General features: G+C 47.8%; 1 protein-coding gene across 1 annotated transcript in view; it reads left to right on the top strand.

The window, feature by feature from the left end:
* LOC128946379 (collagen alpha-1(VII) chain-like) overlaps positions 1-25,622 on the top strand; it is a 110,329-nt gene that overhangs the window by 52,098 nt on the left and 32,609 nt on the right. Inside the window, 22 exon segments of the mRNA XM_054290110.1 lie at positions 923-958; positions 2,251-2,313; positions 4,714-4,758; positions 5,057-5,128; positions 7,090-7,143; positions 8,544-8,582; positions 8,755-8,790; positions 9,352-9,477; positions 11,147-11,263; positions 12,204-12,317; positions 16,074-16,262; positions 17,094-17,129; positions 17,623-17,667; positions 18,642-18,686; positions 19,156-19,191; positions 19,989-20,024; positions 21,549-21,608; positions 22,787-22,912; positions 23,528-23,599; positions 23,753-23,788; positions 24,081-24,140; positions 24,890-24,934. Coding sequence (XP_054146085.1) covers positions 923-958; positions 2,251-2,313; positions 4,714-4,758; positions 5,057-5,128; positions 7,090-7,143; positions 8,544-8,582; positions 8,755-8,790; positions 9,352-9,477; positions 11,147-11,263; positions 12,204-12,317; positions 16,074-16,262; positions 17,094-17,129; positions 17,623-17,667; positions 18,642-18,686; positions 19,156-19,191; positions 19,989-20,024; positions 21,549-21,608; positions 22,787-22,912; positions 23,528-23,599; positions 23,753-23,788; positions 24,081-24,140; positions 24,890-24,934 — 1,488 coding nt within the window.

Genomic DNA, 25,622 nt, shown 5'->3' with positions numbered 1-25,622 from the left:
GGGAGGTGACAAGGAACCAGGCTGGTGACCCTGGGGAGGCCTGGGGTGACGGGGTCAGGTGCAAAGGTGGAATCCCCCAAAATGTGGAGAATTCCTCATGGCTGGAGGAAAACACGGATGGTCAGTGCTCAACTGGTGGCTCTGTGGACAGAATCCAAAGAAGTCCAATTTCCAATTATTTCTCCTCCTGAAAGTCACCTTGATCTTCATCTTCCTGACTTTTGTGTCTAGGAAGGTCTTGGTGGCTCCCACGATGACTCCAGCAATGTCCGGGAACAGTTGGGTTAATTCTTGCTGTTCCCTTCTCCAATCCAGTTCATTTTAATCCAATAAAAATTGGCAAATCCCAATGTGGTAGTGTTCACAGGGGTCCCAGGATGAGGGAAGAGATGAGGATCTGACTCCGTGTTTCAGAGGGCTGATTTATTATTTTGTTATGTATATCATATTAAAACTGTACTAAAAGAACAGAAGAAAGAATTTCATCAGAAGGCTACCAAGGAATAGAAAGGAATGGAATGATAATAAAATCTTGTGACTGACCAGAGAGTCCAATACAGCTGACTGTGATTGGCCATTAATTAGAAACAACCACATGAGACCAATCCCAGATGCACCTGTTGCATTCCACAGCAGCAGATAATCAATGTTCACATTTTGTTCCTGAGGCCTCCCAGCTTCCCAGGAGAAAAATCCTGGCAAAGGGATTTATCAGAAAATATCATGGCTACATCCCAATATTATGGATGAGTATCTTTGGAAGAGGGGTGGGAAGCTCAAAATCTTGATGGTTTCAAAGTGGGGGAGACAGGAGAGACCTCTGGACAGGCTGCACTTGGCACAGCCTCTCATGGGACATTCCCCGTTTTCCCCTTCTCTGATTTTACCTGGAATTATCTCACCTGTGTCATTCCTTCTGCAGGGAAATGTGGGATTGTCTGGGAAGCCAGGTCAGAAGGTGAGTCCATGGAAAGCTTTGTTCCCTGGGAGGGTGGGGAGGTCCTGGCACAGAATTCCCAGAGCAGCTGGGGCTGTCCCTGGGTCCGTGGCAGTGTCCAAGGCCAGGTTGGACACTGGGGTTTGGAGCAACCTGGGATAATGGAATATGTCCCTGCCCATGGATGGGAGTGGAACCAAGTGTTCTCAGAGGTTTCCTTCCAGCATCTCTGATTAGGGCTTAAAAAACTCCTGCTAATCCTCACCTGCAGGATTTTTCCCAGAAAAAGTTCAAAACCAGTCAAGAAATTTCCGGAAAAGATCCCGCCTGTGGAATTTGTTCAGTGAGTGTCTCACTGTGGGCATTCCTCAAGCAGGGATCTCCCCAGACCTGGCTGGAGGATGGTTTGGGTTTGGGAATTGTTCCATAGATCTGTGAATGGAATATTTAGACCAGATCAGCTTCCAGGGCTTGGAAAAATAGGATGTCACAAAATGGGATGCAGCCAAGCCAGGAGGTGTTAATGAGATGTGTTAATGAGGTTGCAAAATGGAGGCAAGGAAAGGTGTTTGGGTTGGGAGAAAGCCTGGAGAGGTGGTGTCACAAATTTTCCAGATTTCATGGAATATTCTGAGTTGGGAGAGACCCACAAGGATCATCCAATCCAGCTCTTAAGGAAATGGGATCAAATCCACGGCCTTGTGGGACAAACATCAAACAGGGCAGATGAGGACCCATGAGAGCTCAGCTGATTTAAATGGGAACAGAAATTAAAACATGAAATGGGAACTGATCCTGTGTCCTAGACTGGATCCATCTCAAGTCTCTGCTAATCTGAGCTGCTCCTGGAGGTGGAGAACCTCAACAGATTCTGTCCTCAGTGAATTCCAGGGATGATTGTGGAGTCTGGATAAATGAGGTTAGAGCTGGATGCTTTCCAGGCCAACAATCCTACAAAAATAATAATACTATAATTAGATTAACTGAAATGCTATAAGCATATATTATTCAATAAAACAAAAATAAAATAAATATTAATAGTAAAAATCCTACAAAAATAATAATGCTATAATTAAATAAACCTAAATGCTATACACATATATTATTAAATAAATCAAAATAAAATAAATATTAATAGTAAAAATCTTACAATCCCAGCCCTTCCTAGCACAGGGTAAATGCTCTGAGCCCAAATTCCATCCAGGATTGTGGGAGCAGCTCCATGACCATGGATGTGCTGCTGGGATCTGCCCCTCGGTGTCTGAGGGCTGTGGAATGCAGGACAGGAATGTGACAAGTCTTGTTTCCTTCAGGGGGAGAGAGGCGAACCAGGATTCCCTGGAAAACCAGGAGAGGCCGGGCTGAGAGGAAAGGATGTGAGTAAAGGCAGGATCCAGGGGGATGGAGCTGCTGATCCCTTGGGACCAACCAACAACTCCAGCTCTGCCCTAAAATGACAAACAACGGACAACTTTTCTTCCTTGTTATTCATCATCAGTGCCCACAGCAGCTGGGGCTGTCCCTGGATCCCTGGAAGTGTCCAAGGAAAGGTTGGACAGGGCTTGGAGCAGCCTGGGACAGTGGGAGCTGTCCCTGACATGGCAGAGGTGGCACTGGAGGGTCTTTAAGGTCCTTTCCAACCCAAACCATTCTGGGATTCTTTGATCAGGATTTCTGTCACTGAGTCACATCTGCTTGATGTGGATTTAGCCCCAGGTGCAGCCACACCAGCCCTGAGGGGTCACTTCTGGTTCTGAGCCTCAGGTGATCTCAACTTGGAAAGGATCCATAAAAATCATGGAGCACAGCTCCCTGGTCCCCACAGAACTGCCCAAATAATTCCCTTTTATGGCCAAACAAGGTGGGCCCACACAAAAACATCAGAACTTCTAGAAATTTCTTCTGACCCCAGTGAAGAGCTTCCCTCAGCTCTGAGGGCTGGGTTGGTCCCTGGAAATGGAATGGGAACCCTATTGAGAGTTCCCTCTTGGGAGCAAATGAGGTGGGCCCTCACAAAATCATGATGGGCCCTCACAAAAGAACATGGGCTCTCTCAAAATCAAGATGGGCCCCTCACAAAATCAAGATGGGCCCTTAAAAAAACAATATGGGCCCTTACAAAAGAAGATGGTTGCTCACAAAAAACAAGGTGGCTCCTCATAAAAACAAGGTGGACCGTCACAAAAACATGACAGGCCCTCACAAAAGAACATGGGCCCTCACAAAATCAAGATGGGCCCTCACAAAATCAAGATGGGCCCTCACAAAAACAACGTGACCCCTCACAAAAGAAGATAGCCCCTTACAAAAAACAAGATGGCCCCTCAGAAAAGAAGATGGCCTCTCACAAAAACAAGGTGAGCCCTCACAAAATCAAGATGGGTCCCTCACAAAATCAAGATGGCCCCTCACAAAATCAAGATGGCCCCTCACAAAGTCAAGATGGGCCCCTCACAAAAACAAGACGGGCCCTTACAAAAACTAGGTGACCCCTCACAAAAAAAGATGGTCGCTCACAAAAGAAGATCACCCCTCACAAAAACATCCTGACTGGCTTCTAGAAAAGTGGATTTTTAAATATGGATCTTGATGTCACATGATCTGGAATATCCCAGTGGTCAGTTTGGGTCACCTGTCCTGCCTCTGTCTCCTCCCAACCTCGCATGAATTCCCAATTTTGCTCCTGGAAGACCTTTTCTGACCGCAGTCGGTGTAGAGCTTTCCATAGCTCCAAGGGGTGAGTTGATCCCTGGATGTGTGTTGGGTTGATTCCTGTACAAGTGGAATAGAATCACGCAGGGAAATCTTGGAAAAAAGGAAGCAGCTGCATTCCAACAGCCCTGACTTTGGAGTCATGATTCCAGAACAAGAACTCTGAATTTGAGTAGGAAATTAGGGTAAAAAAACTAGGGAAAACCCAGCACTTTTGTGTTGCAGGGAGGAAAGGCTCCCCTGGGACCAAGGTGCTCCCACCCTTTCCCAAGATGCCAGGAAAGGAGCAGCTGGAAAATTAAAATCTTGGATTTGTCCTGAAGTTGATCCCTGCTTGTTTTATTTGCTCTTTATTTGTCCTTAAATGAGACTGTGGAGAATCCTCTTCACCTTTCTTTTACCTTGGATTTCGTATTCCAAAAGACTGGAATAGAAAAGCCAAAAAATAATTTAAATGTTTTTTTGTTGGTGGTTTTTGGGGGGTTTTTTTGGGGTTTTTTATTTTGGTTTTGGGTTTTTTGTGGGGTTTCTTGGTTTTGGGGTTTTGTTTGTTTGTTTGTTTGTTTGTTTTCTGGGAGATGCTGAAAACAGAATGCCATGAATGGAATCCCAGAACATCCTGAGTTGGAAGGGACCCACCAGGACCACCCAGTCCCACCCCTGGCCCTGCCCAGGACTCTCCAACAATCCCATCTGTACCCAGCATCATTATCCAGACATTCCTGGAGCTCAGACCAGTGGGATTTGGTGGCAATTACCTCATCCTACCCCTAAATTTAAATATTACGGTCACTCCTCACTTTGTTGCCCTTTTTCCTCATTTATGGGAATGCTGTAAAGCACCATCCCTAATTGAGGATATCCCAGGTATCCCAAAACCTGCCTCTATCCCAGTTTTCCAAGCATTAAGCAGGGCTAAAGAGATTTAACCTCCATTAGATCCCCTGGAATGTTTGGGGATGGACTCAGTTCTCTCCCTTTAAACCATTTCCCCCAGGTGTAAGTGCAATAAAATCCCTGTCACTTGATGGGAAAACATTTGGAAAGCTGCTCCTCTCTTTTAGGGAGAAGCTGGAGTTCCTGGAGAGCCAGGAGTGAGAGGAATCAGGGTAATAATTCAATTTTTCTGATATATTTTATTATATTATTATATTATATTGTGTTATATTATATTGTGTTATATTGTATTATATTATATTTATATTATAATAATTTCCTGTCCTGGAGAGTGGTGGGGCTGCTCTGTTTCCCTTCTCCATCCCAATGGGAGACCTCACTTGGAAATATCCCCTTCCAATTATTCCTTTCCTGTGGGGGAAAAAATAATATTTTCCTTGCTATTTTCCTTTTCTGAGTGGCTACTCAGGCTCTGTTTGGGATTTTTTTTCTCTCAATTTCTTCTTGCAGGGTCCTCCTGGACTCCCAGGACGAGCTGGAGAGCCAGGACTGAAAGGAAATCCGGGAGAACCTGGAAAAGATGTAAGGAATCCCTGAAAGAGCAGCTGGGAGAGGGTAGATTTTAGGGGAGCTTTTATTTATTCCCAGCATCAGAAATAAATAATATTTATTTATTCAGATTAGAGTTGGATGGATCCAACACGGGTAGATCCAGCAGAGATGGATTCACTCCATCCTTTTATCATCCCTGTGGGAAAAAAAAAATGAGGGAAAATATTACCAAGTTTCTCATGACTTTACCTAAATCCTATTTGGGAGATTCCCAAAAATATTGCAGCTTCTCCCTTTCTCCCACCATTTTCCCTGTGGCCCAGGGAATTTCCCAATTTCAAGAACTGAGAGTTTAAATTTGTAATTTAATTATTTCATTTACTTTATTATTTACTTTACTTTATTTATTCTAGCAAATTATTTAACTTATTACATTTAATTATTTATTTTAATTTTTTATTTATTACTTTATTCCTTTTTGATTTTATCTATTCCTGCCGGTTTTTTTTTGGGGACAGGGAAGGACACAAGGCAGAGCAGCCACAGCAGCAATTCCCAAGAAATTTTGCTGTGCTGGGAGGAAAAACTCATTCCCAGAGGTCCAAAGGGTGTCTTTGGATGGATCCTTTACAGTCATTCCTGCCAAATTCCTGATTTGCCTGCAGGAATCGTGTCCTGAGTCACAGGAAAAATGGGACTGGGAGAAAAGCGGCAGGAAATATCCCCATGGATCCCAAACAGATCCAACCCTAGGTTTTCCCAAATAAATGGTGCTGCTTCCTCAGCCAGGATGTGGTGGCAGGGAAATAAAAGCAAAATTTGGGTAATTCCATTATTCCAGGTGGGATAGCAAAGGAAAAACCAGGAAAAGCAGGAAAACTGCAGGAACATGAGCCCTTCTGGAGGTCAGGCTTTGAGTGAGGAGCAGAATTGCTCCAAATTTAACCTAAAATTGGGAATTAGGGAGACGCAAGAAGGAGTTGGTTGGTCCCTCTGGAAAAGGTGGGATTAGTTTGGGATCAGCACCCAGGAAATGGGAATTTTAGAGGGAAACTAACATGTTCCTACCGGTTTTCAGGGATTTGCTCCAAATTTAACCTAAAAATGGGAATTAGGGAGACACAAGAAGAGATTGGTTGGTCCTTCTGGAAAAGGTGGGATTAGTTTGGGATCAGCACCCAGGAAATGGGAATTTTAGAGGGAAACTAACGCATTCCTGCTGGTTTTCAGGGATTTGCTCCAAATGTAACCCAAAAATGGGAATTAGGGAGGCACGAGAAGGGGTTGGTTGGTCCCCCTGGAGAAGGTGGTGCTAGTTTGGGATCAGAACCCAGGAAATGGGAATTATAAAGGGGATCTAACACATTCCTGCTGGTTGTCAGGGAATTGCTCCAAATTTAACCTAAATATGGGAATTAGGGAGACACAATAAGGGCTTGGTTGGTCCCTCTGGAGAAGGTGGTGTTAGTTTGGGACCAGCACCCAGGAAATGGGAATTATAAAGGAGAACGAATGGATTCTTGCTGGTTTTCAGGGTATTACCCCAAATTTAACCTAAGAACAGGAATTAGGAGAGACAAGAAGGGCTTGGTTGATCCCTCTGGAGAAGGTGGCGTTAGCTTGGGACCAGCACTCAGGAAATGGGAATTTTAGAGAGGGACTAACACATTCCTACTGGTTTTCTGGGAATTACCCCAAATTTAACCTAAAAATAGGAAGTAGCAAGACACAAGAAGGGCTTGGTTGATCCCTCTGGAGAAGGTGGTGCTAGTTTGGGATCAGAACCCAGGAAATGGGAATTATAAAGGAGTACTAACACACTCCTACTGGTTTTCCAGGAATTACCCCAAATTTAACCTAAAAATAGGAGTAGCGAGACACAAGAAGGGGTTGGTTGGTCCCTCTGGAAAAGGTGGCGTTAGTTTGGGACCAGCATCCAGGAAATGGATCCATTTATGGATGGGAATTAACACATTCTTGCTGTTTTTCAGGGAGATCCGGGGAAGGACGGCCTGAGAGGTGAAAGAGGCCCCCCAGGCCCAAAGGTAGGTCCTGAGTCCACGTTTCTGTGGTAGTGCCACCACCTCAGGCAGGTCAGAGGGGAGGAAAACCCAGCTCAGGTCTCCTCTGACCCCCCAAAAGTTCAGGATTTCAAAGCAGATCTCCTGGGATGGGGTCAGGAACTCGTGGTGGCTCCTGGGCCGTGGTCCCGCATCTCCAAAGAGAAGGAAGAAGAATGTTCTTCAGAAGCCAAACAGGATAAATTTCTGGAATGTTCACAGATTATTCCTTCCTTCCCTCCTCCTGCAAGCTGAAGAAGAGCACATGGAAAGGGTTGGAAGGAGGAATGTCTTTGGATCCCACACATCCAAGATCTTTAGAAGTGGGAACAGCTCCTTCCTTAACGGAGAGGAAAATGCTGCAGGAAGCGGCACCAGTGGAGACAGGGAGATTTCCTGGTTGCCACAAGATCCAAACCTTTGGAAAAGCAGAAGTTTGTCCAGGGAAGAGGCATCCCAAGTTGTCCCTTGGCTGGAGATGCCCTCGGGGCCTTCCTGGTGCCCTTCATTCCACCGGAATCTGTCGATGCAGAACCCGGATTTCAGTGAAATGAAGCCCCTCAGAGAGGCAGGTCAGCCCCACCTCAGCTGATGTTCCTCACCCCAGGAGCCTCCAGGCTGGACCTTCCCCAACCCTGCAGCTCCTCCGTGATTTCATCCATGCATGATCCAAGATCTCTGGCCTGGAGATGGAATTCCATCGCCGTGACCTTCTGTGGGAGCCCATCCTGCTGGAGATGTTGGGCCCAGCCACGTGTGGGGCCACCAGCACCATGGCCACCTCCAGAAGGGACCACCAGCCTCGGGGACACCTTGGCCATCGTCCTTCTTGGTGTCCTCTGCACTGGTGGCACTGAGGGAGCTCCACAATCTTTAATCTCCCACATGTTTGTGGCCAAGAGGTGGAGAAGGGGATGGAGCAAAGTTCTGGCCCAAACCTCACATGAATGCTGCTCATATTTCAGGCTTTCCCAAAAATTCCATCTGTGCCTGTGTCCAGTGGAGAAGGGAAGGAGTGGGGTGGGATTCAAACCCCTAAATGGGATTTGTCTGAGATTATGGAGTGAGCTGGTGGCACCGAGGCACCTCAACAATCTTTTCTTTCCCCCATGGCCAAGAGGTGGAGAAAAGCATGGAGCAAAGCTCTGGCCCAAACCTCACTTGGATGCTGCTCATGGGCCAGGCTTCCCCAAAAATCCATCTGTGCCTGTGTCCAGTGGAGGAGAGAAGGAGCAGGGAGGGATTCAAACTCCTAAATGGGATTTATCTGGGATTATGGAGTGGGCTGGTGGCCGATGAAGGGTCAGATATGGGATTACCCCCCTCCCTCTTCTAGCTCCTCGTGGAAATGATGGAATTAATGAGTTGATCTCGTTTATTCCAAGGGAGAACCTGGCCCACCAGGAAGAGGAGTGGAAATGAAGGTAAATAAATCAAAATTAATGACCGTATCAATGTTGGAATCACCTCCCCCTCTGTCTGGGTTGGGATGGCAGAGGGGACCCAATGTGTGTCCCCTTGGCCATCGGCCACCTCCAGGAGAAACCTCCTGGAGAGCAGAGGGGGAGAAGATGGGACTTTTCTCTCCCCTTGCAGGACCTGGAGAGGCTTTTTGAAGAGTACGGGATCAAGGTAGGAGATCCTTTGTCCTCCCTCCTGACCTTGGGGCTGTAATTTGGCTTCTCCATCTCTTCCCTCTGGAATCCTGGAGGTGGCATTTGCTCCCTCAGCCATCCCAGGAAGGTTCAATCCGTTTCCTTTTCCAGGCTGTATTTAGACATTTCTGGACCAGATTTTTTTGCTGCAATTTTATATGGTGGCTTTGAGGCCCCTGTGACAGTGACACATGGACCTTAAAACACCTCTAATTCCAACCCCAACACCTTCCACCATCCTAGGTTGTTCCAAACCCCATCCAGCCTGGCCTTGGACGCTTCCAGGGATGGGGCAGCCACAGCTTCTCTGGGAATTCCATTCCAGCTCCTCCCCACTCTCCCAACTGAAAATTCCTTCCCAATATCTACCCCCAAGGGTAGAGGGCATCCTGTGAATCTGCCAATCACTTCTGGAATTCCAGGAGTGACAGACAGTGCTGGGAAGGGGAAGGAGAGGTGCCTGACACACCTGGGAGGGAATTACCAGGGAGGGATCCAAAGTTCTGAGGTAAACCCTGAAATCACTGCCCAACCCCAGCTGGCGCTGCTGAGGGAGCTCTCGGAGGCGATCCTGCGGGACGGGCTGGACGGGCTCCTGTGGCACCGGGATGGATCCAGGACGAGCAGAACTTCCATGGAAAACCAGGCAGCCGTGCCGGTCACCGTGAGTCACCTCAGCTGCCAGGGAATGAGGGAGGTGGGAACGAGCCACCAAAGCCATCGGGGTCACCTCTGTCATCATGGTGGCCTGGGAGAGGCTGTGGATGGCACTGGGATCTGGGATCTTTGGGATAAAGGGATACAAAACACTCATTTTCAATGGGAATGAAGGAATCAGCCAAGCTTTGTTGTCCATCAGAGCCATTCCCAAAGCCACCAAAGCCATCGGGGTCACCTCTGTCATTGTGCAGCTCATGGTGGCTTGGGAGAGGCTGTGGCTGGCACCGGGATCTGGGATCTGTGGGATAAAGGGATACAAAACATGGGAATGAGGGAATCAGTCATTGCTGTCCATCGGAGCCATTCCCAAAGCCACCAAAGCTGTCAGGGTCACTTCTATCCTCAAGCAGGTCACCTTGGCCTGGGAGAGGCTGTGGCTGGCACCGGGATCTGGGATCTTTGGGATAAAGGGATACAAAACACTCATTTTTTAAATGGGAATGAGGGAATCAGTCACTGTTGTCCATCAGAGCCATTCCCAATGCCACCAAAGCCATCGGGGTCACCTCTGTCATTGTGCAGCTCATGGTGGCTTGGGAGAGGCTGTGGCTGGCACCGGGATCTGGGATCTTTGGGATAAAGGGATACAAAACACTCATTTTTAAATGGGAATTAAGAAATCAGTCATTGTTGTGCATAGGAGCCATTCCCAAAGCCACCAAAGCCATCGGGGTCACCTCTGTCCTCGAGCAGGTCACAGTGGCTTGGGAGAGGCTGTGGCTGGCAGCAGGATCTGGGATCTTTGGGATAAAGGGATACAAAACACTCATTTTTAAATGGGAATGAAGGAATCGTTCCCAATGTCTTGTAGGAAATTCAATCATCCCCATTCAATCATTTGTTTTCCCTAGGAGCCATTCCCAGAGCCACCAAAGCGTCCTTGTGCCCTCTGGGAGCTTTTGGAGTGGTGGGTGTGGGGTTGGAAGCACCAAAGGGGGTCATGAGCAGGGTCTGGACAGTAAAAAGGATCCCAGGGAGGGAGGAAGATTTCTTGGAAGGGAAGTCTGGATGTGGCCAGCAATGAATTGCTGCCCACTCGCCCCATCCTGGCCCAGAAATGTCACCAAGTGGGACAGAGCGGGCTGGAAGGTTGGGATGAAGCCACCAGGACCCAGCTCCTCATGGGTCTGGTTCCTGGGGCTGTCATTGTCACATCAATACCTTTTTGTGGTGTGGCAGGACCCAGGGCTGTCACTGTCACACCAATCCCTTGTTCTGGGGTGGCTCCTGGGAGCTCAGGGCTGTCACTGTCACACCAACCCCTGAAGCCACCAGGACCCAGCTCCTCATGGGTTTGGCTCCTGGGAGCTCAGGGTTGTCACTGTCACACCAATCCCTGGTTTTGGTGTGGCAGGATCCACTGGTGTCCCACACAAAAAGGATCCCAGGGAGGGAGGAGGATTCCTTGGAAGAAAAGTCTGGATGTGGCCAGCAAGGAATTGCTGCCCATATTTGCCCCATCCTGGCTCAGAAATGTCACCAAGTGGGACAGAGCGTGCTGGAAGGCTGGGAAAGGTTGGGATGACGCCACCAGGACCCAGCTCCTCATGGGTTTGGCTCCTGGGAGCTCAGGGCTGTCACTGTCACACCAATCCCTTGTTCTGGTGTGGCAGGATCCGCTGGTGTCCCACACTTCCCACCATGTCCCAACCTGGACCGAGGTGGCAGGAGAAGGACAGAGCCTGGACCTGGAGGCCCTGGAGGTGCCACACTCTGGAGGATTCCCTGAGGTGAAAATAAACAGCAGGAAAGATGAAATTGGGGTTTTTATGCGTCCAGTTCTGGGCTCTTCCGAGCAGGAAGGACATGGAGGGTGTTCAGGGAAGGGAATGGAGGTGGAGAAGGGTCTGGAGAACCAGGAGGGGCTGAGGGAGCTGGGAAGGGGCTGAGCCTGGAGCAAAGGAGGCTCAGGGGCCCTTGTGGCTCTGCACAAGTCCCTGCCAGGAGGGGACAGTCCAGGGAACAGGGACAGGAGCAGAGGGAACGGCCTCATTTGCCTCCTGATTAACAGCTCCTATTTATGGGAATCAGGAATTTATCCACAATTTTTAAGGCTTCTCTCCATGCTGGGCTTCCTGTGTTGTATCTCCCTCTGGGGCTGGATCAGGATGATCCAATTCCTCGGAGACCTGGACAAGGTGGGACAGGACATTCCCCCTCAGCCACAGGCTCCTCCCATGTCTTCAGGCTCTTCCCAGATTTTTTCAAAATTTCCAAAATTTTGACATTTTAGGGGGGCTTGAGAGGGGAGGTTTGCACCAAGAGACACAACCCTGGAGCTGGCAAAAGTTGGGATTTGGGATGCAGAGACCCCAAAACTGCCTCTGGTGAGCTTTGGGAGCCCAACCCAAACCAGAAAAAAAGGATTTGGGACCATCAGAGCATCCCTCAGTTCCTCAGGGAAGGAATTCCCTCAGGGAATCCTTCCTTTTCCATTGGTGCTGATTGGATGGTGCAAATTCCCAGAGGAGTTAAAATTCCCAGAGCTTGACTGGACAGATCACTGGAATTCTGAGTTTTCCCCCTATTTTATTGCAATGGAAAATGAAATTAGAGAAAGGATTTTTTGGATCAGCGTCAGGACTTGGGAAAGGGTCCTGCTGTCCATTTTTCCCAGTTTTTCCAGTAATTAATGGAATTTTGTTGGTATTTATCCATCCCTCCCTGCAGAGCTTGGCTGTGACCCCACCACATCCAGGAGACCTGCAGGAAAACCATTCCCTGGAAATCCTGCAGCCCCTGGAGGAGAGGCTGGAAGGACAAGCCCAGCAGGACACCAGCCAGGTACGATATTCCAAGGATTTCAGAAGGACTGGGATGCAAATCTTAATCCTGGGGAGGCTTCTCCATATCCCTGGGGAGCTCCTGGAATGGGCAGGAAGAAAAAAAAAATCCCTTTGGCAGTGTCAAAAATCCCTTGGGAAATGTTTTGTTGGTTAATTCCACAATTTTGGGGGAAAAACCAGGATAATCCCATTTTATCTGATCCCACCCTTGTGTTATTCCAGCTTGGTTGGCTGAAGAGTTGATGATTCCCAAGACTTTTAAAACAGGGATAATGCAGACTCCAAACAGGGAATTGAAAATTTGACTCCTACAGGACATTTCCTTTTCCTTCCCACTTTCCATGGGTATGGAAATTCATGGATATGGTGTCAGGATATTCCTGCTGTGCTCTGGAGCATCTGAGTCATTTTAAGAGGAGGATTTTAGGGTCCAGGCAGGAATTTGGGGATTTTCTCTGATCCCTAAAATCTGTTTTCCTACCCTCCTGGGCAGAGATTCCCTTCCCAAATCCTTCTCCAAACCCAGCACTCTCCAGTTTGGACATTGTTGTATCCCTATGGAATTCTTGGAAATGCCCAGAGGCAGGACAGCACCAGCTGTAAAAAGCAAAGGGGAAAAATTCCTGGGATGTTTCCTTGGAGCTGCAGGAACAGCATCAGCAAGGGTATTTTTATTTTTATTTTTATTTTTATTTTTATTTTTAATTTTTTTATTTTTATAATTTTTTTATTTTTAATTTTTTAAAATTTTTATTTTTACTTTTATTTTTACTTATTTTTATTTTTATTTTTATTTTTATTTGGCAAGACGGGAGTCACTGGAAGTGGGAAGATCCAGCCCCAGGAAATCCCGCTCTGGTTTATCCAGCTCTTCCTTCTGCTCCCGTCCCTTTATCCCAGCCCTGGCTCGGGAAATGAATTCCAGGGATAACCACGGAGCTGGGATCCCGATGGCTCAGCAGCCACGAGAGGGCTCCCGGCTCCAACAGAAAATCCTGGAGTGGGAACTGCGGCTCTGGAGGCACCGGGATGTGCCAGGAGCATCCCGGGCTCTGCTTTTCCTCCTGGATGCAGCAATTCCCTCTCCTGGGAATGGTCGGGCTGCAGGAACACAGAGGATGGAGCCCAAATCCATCGGATTTGGGATGGTTTGGGTGGGATGGGATTTTAAGGATCATCCCATTGCACCCCATCCATGGCAGGGAATCTTCCACCATCCCAGCCCCAATGTCCAGCCTGGCCCTGGGCATTGCAGGGATCAGGGGCAGCCCCAGCTGCCCTGGGAATCCCTTCCCAAAATCCCACCCCAGGCTCCCTCTCCAGGGAATTCCCTCCATTCCCAGCTCTCCCAGCCTGGCTCCAGCCCTGGAGCAGCTCCATGGATTCCTCTGGATTTGCTCCAGCAGCTCCTGATGATCCCCATTCTCTCAGGAGCTTTATAAACACAGAACGACTCCCACAAATTTCTTAGGACACTCCAAACTCCCTCAGCAGGACGGGATCTGCATCCCAAGGATGTTTTCCTCACTTGCATTTGGAGTAAAATCCCATTTATCCTCATGAGAAGGGAACAGCAGATTCCAAAGGCAGGGAAGGAGCAGCTCCACATCCTGGAAATGCCAAAGGGGGATGGAGCGGATTTTCCTGCCAGTTTTTCCTGGTAGCAGCAGCAGGAATCACAAATTTCCACCTGGAACAGCCCAGGAGCTCCATCCCTGAGGAGCAGTTCCTGGCAGGAGTTAATTGGAACCAAAGAAACCGTTGGGAAGAGCGGGATGAACCCAAATCCACACGTCCAGAGCAAGGCTGGATACTCACCCATGAATGAGCCTCTGCTTTGGGGTTATGGGACCATCCCAAAAAATTCCTGCTCCTCCATCCCCGGATTTCCGCTTATTCCTTTCCAGTGTTCATTTGGATAAATCCCCCTCATCTCCACATGGATAAACCCACAATTGCTTCATTTTCCTCCCTGAAATTCTCTCTTTTTGTTCTATTTTTCCCTTTCCTTTTTTTTTTTTTTTCCCTCTATTTAGGGAAATAGGAATATTTTTTTTCCCTCTAATATTCTAAATAGGAATATTTTTTTTCCCTCTCCCTTTTATTTACATTTTTGTCTTCCCTCCTTTTCTCCCCCTTCCCTCTTTTCCTTCCTTTTCTTTTTCCCCCTTTGCCAGCAACAAATCATTCCTCGAGGAAGCAGCAGCCTCCCAATTTTTCTTGGAAGCGCCTCATTCCTGGAGCAGGAAACTGCCAAAATCACAGAGGAATTACTGGAATTAATGGAATTTCATTACCCCAGGCGTTTTCCAAGCAAATGGGATCCATCCCAAACCTCAGCCAGGTCTTGGCAGCCTCTGGAATCTCTGGAATTGCCTCCAGGAGGATCTGTGGAGCTTTTTAGAGCCATTCCCAGGGAAATGAGCAGTGATGCCACCCCAGGGTGGCACCTTTGGGAGATTTTCCTTCCTTTATCCCAAAAATCTGGGAGATTTTCCCTCCTTTATCCCAAAAATGCCGCCCTATCCTTCATCCCTCTTTTATCCTTTTTTCCCTCATCCTCTTCCAGTAAAGAATTCCAGTTTTAATTGGCTCAAAATTGGTTTTTTTATCCCGTCATGAGCCAGAAATTTGCTGGGTTCATTATCCATGAGGTGGAATTATCCCGTGGTTTGTTAAAATCCAGGAAAACGGGATGAACATCCCTGAAAACCTCACTGGGCTGCACTCACCAACATTCCCTCGGAGTTTAGGATTTATTTTGCCTGCTTAAACCGTCTAAAAATCCATTAAATTATTGGGAAAAAAATAAAATAAAAAAATTAAAATATAATAAAAAACTAAATTGCATAAATATAAATATGTAAATATATAAATATATAAATACATAAATATATAAATATAATTTTTTTAAAGGGAATATCCCTAAATAACTGCACCACATCCTGATTTTTCCTTCTCCTTCTTGTGCTCCTGGAAGATCTCAGGACATTTATGACCAATAAATTCAAATTTCTGCTTTCAGATCCAAATATACCCCAAATATTTGCCTCAGGAAATAATTGCTGGGAATATTCTCGATAGGAATATTCTCATTTTTCCAATGGATTATTTCCTACTGTTGCTAGGGAAAAGCAGGAACAATTTAGGAGCCAGGTCAGGAATTACTTGCTTTACCTTGTGTGCCTTAAATATTCCAAATTATCACCAGGGGGCTGATTAACATATGGCCCTTAATTGGCATTAATTGATGTTTTTTCCAATTGGATGCAATAAACACGGAGTTGCCTGGGAATGGTTGGAGCAGGGAGGGATTTTTAGCTCAAATTTGGAATATTTTAGGTTTTATTGCTTTGAAATGGCCACGGATTTGTGGCCTGGCCGTAAACTGGAAAATGGAACCATGGAATTCTTCAGGTTGGGAAAGACAATGTTGGTTTATTGGTGTTAATATTGTTATTGTGTAATTAGAAATTCATGGAATCGTGGAATGGGGTGGGAGAGATCCTAAAGCCCACCCAGTTCCATGGGCAGGGGCACCTTCCACTATCCCAGGTTCTCCCAAGCCCCATCCAGCCTCACCTTGGACACTTCCAGGGACGGGGAATCCACAATTCCTCCGGGAAACCTTTCCCAGGGCCTCCCCATTCCCTGGGTAAGGAATCTTTTCCTCCCACCCCATCCAGTTCTCCTCTCTGTTGGTTTTAAACCATTCCCTGTCCATATATCAGGCGCTGCGTTTCCCTTCCCGCAGGAAAACGGGAATTCCAACAACGGCTCCGCGATCCTGAGGCACAGATCCAGGAGATCCCACCCCGTGAGGATCCCGTTCCAGAGCCATCCCTGTGATCCAGGAGGAAGCAATTCCCCTTCCCCGGAGGCTCCACCACCAGCTCATCCCCCCGGTGCTCCAGGAGCTCGGAAATTCCCGTTGGGATCCACGGTGAGCCATGGAAGTGGGTCCTTATTTTCCCACCTGGGTAAAGACACGATGAACGTGGAAATTTGGGGATAAATATCCATAAATAAAGCAGGAAACGGGTGCTGCAGGAACCATTTTTCATGGGCAAACAGATCCCTCTCCATGAATTTATCCAGGGAAATGAGGGAACAGAATAATCTGGTTTTTGGGGAAAACAGAGCAATTGGAATCGCCTTGGAATGTCGAAGATATTTCCCTGTGGGGGTGGTTGGTGATAAACCTGCCCATTCCTGGCACACCTGGACAGTCCAGGGATCTTTAACACAAGATCCGAGAAATGGGGGGGGGGGGAAAAGTTGATTTTTATAAAATTTAGGAGCAAAAATTCCTATTCCCAGGAGTTAAGGATGGAAATTCAGGGTGATTTTCCCGTGAATTTCTTTGAAAGCAGGGAGTGACCCTCGCCCTGCATTCCCAGGAGGAATGAGCTGAGCTCATCCACACCTTCTCCAGGAATTCCAGGGCTAAAGTGGGACACCTGTGCCATTGCCAAAAGCCTGGAATTGCTCAGGAATTGCTCAGGAATTGCTCAGGAATTGCTCAGGAATTCCTTGGTCCTGGTGGCTCCCAGGTGTCCCATCCAGGCTGGAGCAGATGGGGAGCCTGGAGCCACCCCAAATCCAGTCAGGAACCCTCCAAAGAATCCCGGTGATCCCTGGAAAATCCCAGCTTCCCTCTGGGATTTCCCACCTCCTTCCTCACATCCCATTCCTCAGAGGTCTCTTTTCCATGGCTCAAGGAAAAGTTTTTCCAGCTGCTCTCACACTTCCCTCTCCTCTTTTTGAATCCAAGGCATATCCAGGCCCTCATCATCCAAGGAGAATTAAGGTACGGAATTCTGTCTGTTCTGCTCTTATCCCAGGGAGGAGGCAGCTGCTCCTTTCTCCCATCCATCCCACCCTATCCCATGCATCCCATGGATCCCATCCCATCTGATCCCATGGATCCCATCCCATCTCATTAATCCCATGGATCCAATCCCATGAATCCCATCCCATCCATCTCATGGGATCCCATGGATCCAATCCCATTAATCCTGTCCCATCCCATGGATCCCATCCCATCCCCTCCTGTCCGATCCCATCCCATGGATCCCATCCCATCCCACCCCATGGATCCCATCCCATCCCAAGGATCCCATCTCATGGATCCCATCCCATTCCACGGATTCCATCCCACCCCATGGATCCCATCTCATCCCATCCCATCCGATCCCATGGATCCTATCCCATGGACCCCACCCCATCCCATCCCATCCCATCCCACCCCACCCCATCCCATGGATGATCCCTTCCCATCCCAGTGCATTTTTTCCTTGCAGAAGGAGGGAAGTGGCCCAGCAGATCCCTCCTCCCCTGGCCCCAAGGTCAGTGCTTTTATCCCACATTTTAATGGACATTCCCAGGATAATGATCTGTTTTCCCAGAGCTGTCTCACTTTGGAAACTGAGGAATCACAGGAAAAAAACCCCAGGAAAATCGAGATGAAATCACCAGTTCTGCCATTGGTGATGAGCAGAAATTCCAGGGTGGAATCTTTCATCTTTCACAGCTGATCCAAACATGGGATTTGTGTTTTGGGAATCCTCAAGCAGCTTGGGATTCCTCCTGTGTTTCCTTCAAATTCATGGAATTCTTCAACACCCGCAGTATCCTGGGATAGGGAAACCCTGGATTTGTTCTTTGCTCCAGGATTTGTGCTTTTCCCTCTGCATTCCCACTGCACAGGAGAATTCCCAATCCATTGTGGGAATGTGGATGGTGGAATTCAGGGATTCCTCCATGGATATTTGCCAAAAAATGGAGCAGGAATGGGGGCAGCACCCACCTGCTGCAAAGAGGGAAGGGAAAGTTCCTTGGAATAATGAATTTTTGGGATTGATTTATTTTTTGGGATTGGTTGTTTTCCAGGGAGAAATGGGAGCTCCTGGATTCCATGGAGACAAAGGAGAAAAGGTAGGGATGGGGTTTTCCTGATGCTCTAAAACCAGAATTCCCTGTGCTGAGAGGGTCTGGAAAGGGAAAGGCAGTTGGGAATCTGATTATGGAGAGGGCAATCAATGGAAATGGGATTGGCACATTCCCACCTTTATCCCAAAACCTTCCTTGGGGGTTTTGTTCCCAAATTCCATCAGTTTCCCACATACCTGCCATGCTCAGGAGGAAATCTAAAATTTAAAGGTTGGATTTAATGATTTTTGAGGAATTTTACAGCCTAAATAATGGAATTATTCAATCCTACAGTTCCAAAAATTCAAGCAGTGCAAAGAAGGAAGGGAAAGTTCCTAGGAATAATGAAGTTTTGGGATTGATTTATTTTTTGGGATTTGTTCTTTTCCAGGGAGAAATGGGAGCTCCTGGAGCCCGTGGAGACAAAGGAGAAAAGGTAGGGATGGGGTTTTCCAGCCTGATCCTTTGAAATTCCAGCAGTTCCCCACACATCTGCCATGCTCAGGAGGAAATCCAAAATTTAAAGTTTGAATTTAGTGATTTTTGAGGAATTTTCCAGCCTAAATGATGGAATTGTTGTGTTCTATGATGCTGAAAATTCAAGGGGGGGTCCCCAATGTTCATTTTCTGCTGGATAAGAGAACTAAAAGATGGGATGGACAAGGAAATTCCAGCCCTGCGTGAGGGCCAGGATGGAAAAAAATGCCACAAAAAAACTCATTTCATGGACACTTTGGGCAGTGAAAATTTATAGGGAGCAGGTGGCAGATCCAGGGGCACGGGACACGGAATTCCAGGAGAAAGGGAGGGTTGGGAAAAGGCAGAATCCCATGGGGAATTTCGGATGGAATCCTGGGAGAAAAGGAGGGAAGAGGAGTGGCTGGAAAGGGAATTTTGTCTTGCAGGGACAGCCTGGGGACATGGGAGAACCTGGAGAGAAGGTGAGTGCTGGAATTGGCTCCAAAGTTAATTTGGGAATCTCCTCCAAGAGCAGCCTGGGTGGGGCTGGATCCAATCCCAACCCTGGAACATCAATGGATTAAATCCAAGGAATTACAGAGCTGCTGTCCAGCAGGACTAACATTGCAAACCAAAAATATTGACATAAAAAATTATTATTTATTAATTTTATTTATTTGCTTGCTTGTTTATTTAAATAATTATTTGTTTGATATTTAATTATTTATTATTTATTATTTAATTATTTAATGATATAATTACTAATTCTTTATTGTTTATTATGAAGATCTTTTTGTCTAATTATTTATTATTAATAAATAATTAGACAAAAATATATTCATCAGAATTATTTATTATGGAGAAGCTGAAACTCCCAAGACAGGACGGAACAGTGCATGATACCGAAGTAATTAGATTAATTTAAATTAATTATTTCGGTGTTTGAAAAGAATTAATTTATTTTTAAAGCAATTAGTTATTATTTTATAATAATTTTAATAATAATTATTTTATGTAATATTTCCTATTTCATAAATATTTTTTAAGCAATTATCTTAAAATTGGCCAAAAATCCCAATAATTGAAGTAGAGATTGATGTCACTCACCCAGACACGACCTGAGAGGGGCGTTTGTTCTCCCCTCTCATTCCATCACTGAATTCCTTGGAATTAGGGAGTTTTCCCAGCTTTTTCCCTACATTCCATGCAGAGAATCCCTGGAAATCTCTTGCTCAGGGGTGACAATTCCATGACCTCGGAATCCTCTCTTTATTCCCAGGGCACCAAAGGAGACCGAGGGGAAGAAGGTCAGAAGGTAAAGGACAAAGCTGGGGCCAGCCAGGGGGGACTTTTCCTCCTTTTCCCAAATCCCACATTCCCACCTCGGGATCAGCGTCCAGGGCACCTCCTCAGGTGTGGCTGGGGACCAGGAGGAGATTCCAGGAGGATCCCAGGGACAGAACACCTTGGGAATGAGTTATGCCAGGGAATGAGCATGACCCAGAATCCTGGGATAACGTTCCTAGGAATATTCCAGGAGGATCCCACGGACACGACACCTTGGGAATGAGTTATGCCAGGGAATGTGTTTGACCCAGAACCCTGGGACAACGTTCCTGGGGATATTTTAGGCGGATCCCATGGACAGGGCACCTTGGGAGTAATGCCAGGGAATGTGTCTGACCCAGAATCCTGGGATAACCTTCCTAGGAATATTCCAGGAGGATCAGATGGACAGGACACCTTGGGAATGAGTAATGCCAGGGAATGTGTTTGACCCAGAGTGCTAGGATAACATTCCCAGGAATATTCCAGAAGGATCAGATGGACAGGACACCTTGGGAATAATGCCAGGGAATGAGTCTGACCCATAATCCTGGGATAACATTCCTAGGAATATTCCAGGAGGATCCCATAGACAGGACACCTTGGGAATGAGTAATGTCATGGAATGAGCGTGACCCAGAGTCCTGGGCTAACATTCCTGGGAATATTTTAGGAGGATCACATGGACAGGGCACCTTGGGAGTAATGCCAGGGAATGTGTTTGACCCATAATCCTGGGATGACGTTCCCGGGAATATTCCAGGAGGATTGGATGGATAGAACATCTTGGGAATGAGTCATGAATGCCAGGAAATATGTCTGACCCATAACCCTGGAATGCCATTCCCAGGAATATTCCAGGAGGATCCCAGGAACAGGACACCTTGGGAGTAATGCCAGGGAATGTGTTTGACCCAGAATCCTGGGATAATGTTCCTGGGAATATTCCATGAGGATAACATGGATAGAACACCTTGGGAGTGAGTCATGATAGGGAATGCGACCCACAGTCCTGGGATCCTGTTCCTGGGAATATTCTGGGAGGATCACATGGATAGAACACCTTGGAAATGAGTCATGAATGCCAGGGAATGTGTCTGATCCAGAATCCTGGGGTAGTATTCCCAGGAATATTCCAGGAGGATCACATGGACAGGACACCTCGGGAATAATGCCAGGGAATGTGTTTGACCCATAATCCTGGGATAACATTCCCAGGAATATTCCAGGAGGACCACATGGACAGGACACCTTGGGAAGTTATGCCAGGCAATGTGTCTGACCCAGAATCCTGGGATACCATTCCCAGGAACATTCCAGCTCCCTCTTTTCCAGAGCTGCTTCCCAGCAGCTTTGTCTCATCCAGAGGAGATGAGGGCTCTGCAGGAGCCGTCAGAATGGGATCAGCTCCGTGGGATTCCAGCTGGATCTCCATGGAGCAGCACGAACCGAAATCTCCCTGTGCTGGGTTTACACTGGAAGGAGAATTCCTGATTTTTCCTGACTTTCACAGGGAGAGCCTGGAGTTGGGTTCAGAGGTCCCATTGGCCAGGCTGGAGCACCTGGATTTAAGGTAAGGTTGAATCTCACATGGAATTTTTTATTCCCTGGGTTTTTCCTCTTTGCCATCCTGGTTTTCCACTGCTGGGTGTGGAGCACGGAAGTGGCTGCAAAGAGAAAGCACCAAAATCATCCTGGAAAGGCAGGAGAGGGATTTGGGACAGAGGGAATGCTCTGTGTCCTCCAAAGGGCCGTTCCAGAGGGAGATCCTGAGGATAAATACGGAATCATGGAAGGGTTTGGGCTGACCCTTCTGCAGTCAGCAGGGACATCTCAGGCTGGGGAAAAAAATCCAGGGAATTGTGGGCTCAGCAGGAATGAGCTCCAGGGATCCCTGGGATGTTTGAATTCACCACAGGTCAGGAGCCAAAGGCTCTGCCCTTATTTAGCCATGGAAAAGCCCTTTTGTCACCAAAATTTGGGAAGAAAAGGCATCCCAAAATTCAGTGGCAATTTCTCCAAACCTTGGATCTCCTCATGGATCAGGACTGGAAGTGGTGTCCCAGATTCCATGCACTGGTGGTGGGAATTCAAATAGACATCCCAGACTTTCTCCAGGAGCTCCAGCAAATCCCACCCAATATCCCAATTCCAGAAGGAGATGCACAGGGTGAGGAGGATAAATACGGAGAGAAAAGACATCCCAAAATTTGGTAACAATTTCTCCAGACCTTGGATCTCCTCATGGGTCAGGACTGGAATGTCCCAGATTCCATGCACTGATCATGGGAATTCAAGGAGCCATCCCAGACTTTCTCCAGGAGCTCCAGCAAATCCCACCCAGTATCCCAATTCCAGAGGGAGATCCAGAGGGAGATCCTGAGGATAAATATGGAATCGTGGAAGAGTTTGGGCTGACCCCTCTGCAATCAGCAGGGACATCTCAGGCTGGGAAAAAAATCCAGGGATGAGCTCCAGGGATCCCTGGGATGCCACAGGTCAACAGCCAAAGGCTCTGTCCTTATTTAGCCATGGAAAAGCCCTTTTGTCACCAAAATTTGAGAAGAAAAGACATCCCGAAATTCAGTGGCAATTTCTCCACCCCTTTTATCTCCTCATGGATCAGGACTGGAAGTGGTGTCCCAGATTCCATGCACTGGTGGTGGGAATTCAAATAGACATCCCAGACTTTCTCCAGGAGCTCCAGCAAATCCCACCCAATATCCCAATTCCTTGTGATTCCCTCTCCAGGGCGAGCCAGGGGCCCCAGGACCTCCAGGAGCTCAGGGCATCCAAGGAATCCGCGGCAACGCCGGCACTCCCGGATCCCAGGGGGACAGAGGGGCTCCGGGTGTGCCCGGAATTCCGGGACAGAAGGTGAGGGCACACCATGGGCTGTGTTTGTCACCTGGAGGTGACCACAGTGAGCAAACTGCCCGTGCCAGGTGGCCCCTGTGGGCCAAACCCCCACAATTCCAGGTTTTCCTGAGCCTGGAGGTTGTCAGGAAGTTGGGAAAGGAAAGGTACCGAGAATGATTAGAATGACGGGATGATCCTCAGGTTCCAAAAGAAATCAGTAGAGCTCCCAGGAAGTTGTTCTTCCTGGGAATTCAGTGGTGGGACTGGGAAGGAGTGGCCATGGGGATGGCAGCTGGAGGTTTGGGGTCATTAATCCCTGGGAACAGAGGGAGGAATCCCAGAATCCCAGGCTGGGAAAGCCCTCCAAGGTCATGGGGTCCGAGCTGTGCCAAATCCCCAGTGAGTGCCACATCCAGGAATTCCTTGGAAACCTCCAGGGATGGGGACTCCAAAGCTCCCTGGGCAGCCCCTGCCAAGGCCTGACCCCCCTTTCCATGGGGAAATTCCTGCCATGAGGAAATTCCTGCTGGTGCAGGGAACCCTCAGATCACCAGCTCCTGCCTTTGTTTGGATCAGGGAAATTGGGACCTTTCCCATCCGTGTGTTCTCCTCTCAAAGGGTTTTGTTTTCCAGGGGGAACGTGGGAGGAGAGGCCGGAGTGGATCTCCTGGGCCCATGGGACCATCAGGATCCCCAGGAAAAGAGGTGGATTCATATTCCCTGTGCCTTTTGGGAGGGATGGATGGATGAGGGATCTGGGCTGGGTGGGCTTCAATCCCCTGGGAATGTTGGGCTAGGAGACCACTGAGCACTTCCAAAGCAAATCCTCCCTTTTATTTTGTTCTCCTTCTCCCACAGGGAATTCCTGGGACACCTGGACCCAAAGGCAACAAGGTCAGTGCCCCCCTCCCAGGAAAGTCATGAGCAGAAATCCTGGCATGGGAATGGGACAAATCCCCGCCTTCTTCTGGCTCCTCATCCCTGACCCCATCCTACTTCATCCCATTCCACCCTCGCTCCCTTCCTCCCACGGTTCCTGGAGCACCCTCCAGAGAGAACAGCAGAAAATCCATGGATTTGGGTCTCCTGAGTCTTCCTGGGACTTCAATCCTGGCCAACTAACCAGGAATTGTGTGGTGGGGTTTCCCTGCTCCCGGTGGCACCTCTGGAATTCTCTGTTTTCCAGGGAGAAGCCGGCATTGGAGCCGCTGGCCCGAGAGGTCCCCATGGATTCCCTGGCCCTCGGGTAAATAAATAAATAAATATCCCATAAATATTCCAGGCTTGGATTCCTGCAGCCTCCAGCCCCCTTTGGAGGCAGCTTCATCCATCCCTCTCACCCATCCCAGAAATTCCTGAAGGGTTTCAGGCAGCAAAATTCCCTTTCCATTCCCATCCCAATTCCCTGTCCCTGAGGAGTTTTGGTCTTGTTCTAGCAAAGATGAAGTCGGAATTGGAGGCCGTGTTTAAATTTGCTGCTCCTGTGGCTGTCCCACAAAAAAATCGGGATTTTATGGCCCAATCCATTGGGACAAACTCCCCACCTGCTTTGGGATGAGGCCCCTGAGGAAAAACACTCAACAGCTGTGGGTAAACCTCGCTGGAGCTTCATTATCCAAAGGAAATGATGGAATAATGTTTCTGCTCTTCCGACTTCCGGCATAAATCTAAATCCCAGGATCTCAGGTTGTGTTGGCTTCATATGGGAGACCTAAATTTGGCCTCAGTTGTTTGGAATTTGGGCAATTCCTGAGGTTTAAAGGCAGCTCCTGTAGGGTCAGCTCAAGGCTTCCATGGGACCTCCAGTGCAGCTCTTCCATCCCAATCCATAAGAACAGCCGCCACCTCATCCTGATGGAGGGATAAGGAGGTTGGGCAGGTCCTCTGGAGACAGGGAATTCTGCCTGCCCCATTCCCAGCGGGATGGTTTGTGGGTTTGGGATCCCCTGTGTGCCTCACTCCCCGTTTCTGTCCCTGCCCCTCTGTGTCCCCCAGGGTGACGAGGGCATCGTGGGAATGCGGGGTCCCCCCGGAATGATGGTGAGTGCTCCGATATTCCCGGAAAACCATGGATCCATGGCCGTGAGAGAAATAAAATGGGATTCTTCCAGTGGGAAATAGAGATTTGGGAACCTGAATTCCAGTGGGATGGGGGAGTGGGAATCCTGTGAGTTCCTTACTGTCCTTGTTCATTTGGGTGGCTCATCCCAAGGTTTGGAAGCTCTCCTGGAATTTCAATCTCTCCCTGCTATTGTCAGTCTGCTGGAATTTCAGGAATTTCAAGGCAGGAATTTCAGGCTCTTGTTCTGTTGGAGGGGGCTCAGTAGGGGGAGACACAAATTGGAGCTGGAATTTGGATAAACTCGCTATTATTTATTAATTATTATTTATTAGGCTTTTTATTTACTATTATATATTTATTATTTATTATGTATTAGTTTTTCTTAAAATGAAAGGAAGAGGATTTTTTTATAAGGACACGGAGCAATAGGAAATGAGGGAATGGCTTTAAACTGGAATAGGGCAGGGATAAATGGGATACTGGGAAGAAATTCTTCACTGTGAGGCTGGGGAGGTCCTGGCACGGAATTCCCAGAAAAGTTTTGGCTGTCCCATTGCTGGGAGTGTCCAAGGCCAGGTTGGACGAGGCTTGGAGCACCCTGGGATAGTGGAAGTTGTCCCTGCAGATGGAAATTCCCACCTTCCTGCATATTCCCAGGAATTTAGC

This window comes from Melozone crissalis, unplaced genomic scaffold, assembly GCF_028551555.1.
Source record: "Melozone crissalis strain CALT ecotype California unplaced genomic scaffold, PUWL_Pcris_2 ptg000080l_1, whole genome shotgun sequence".
NCBI lineage: Eukaryota > Metazoa > Chordata > Aves > Passeriformes > Passerellidae > Melozone > Melozone crissalis.
Note: the sequence above shows the minus strand (reverse complement) of the source record. Positions and strands in the feature narration are given on the sequence as shown.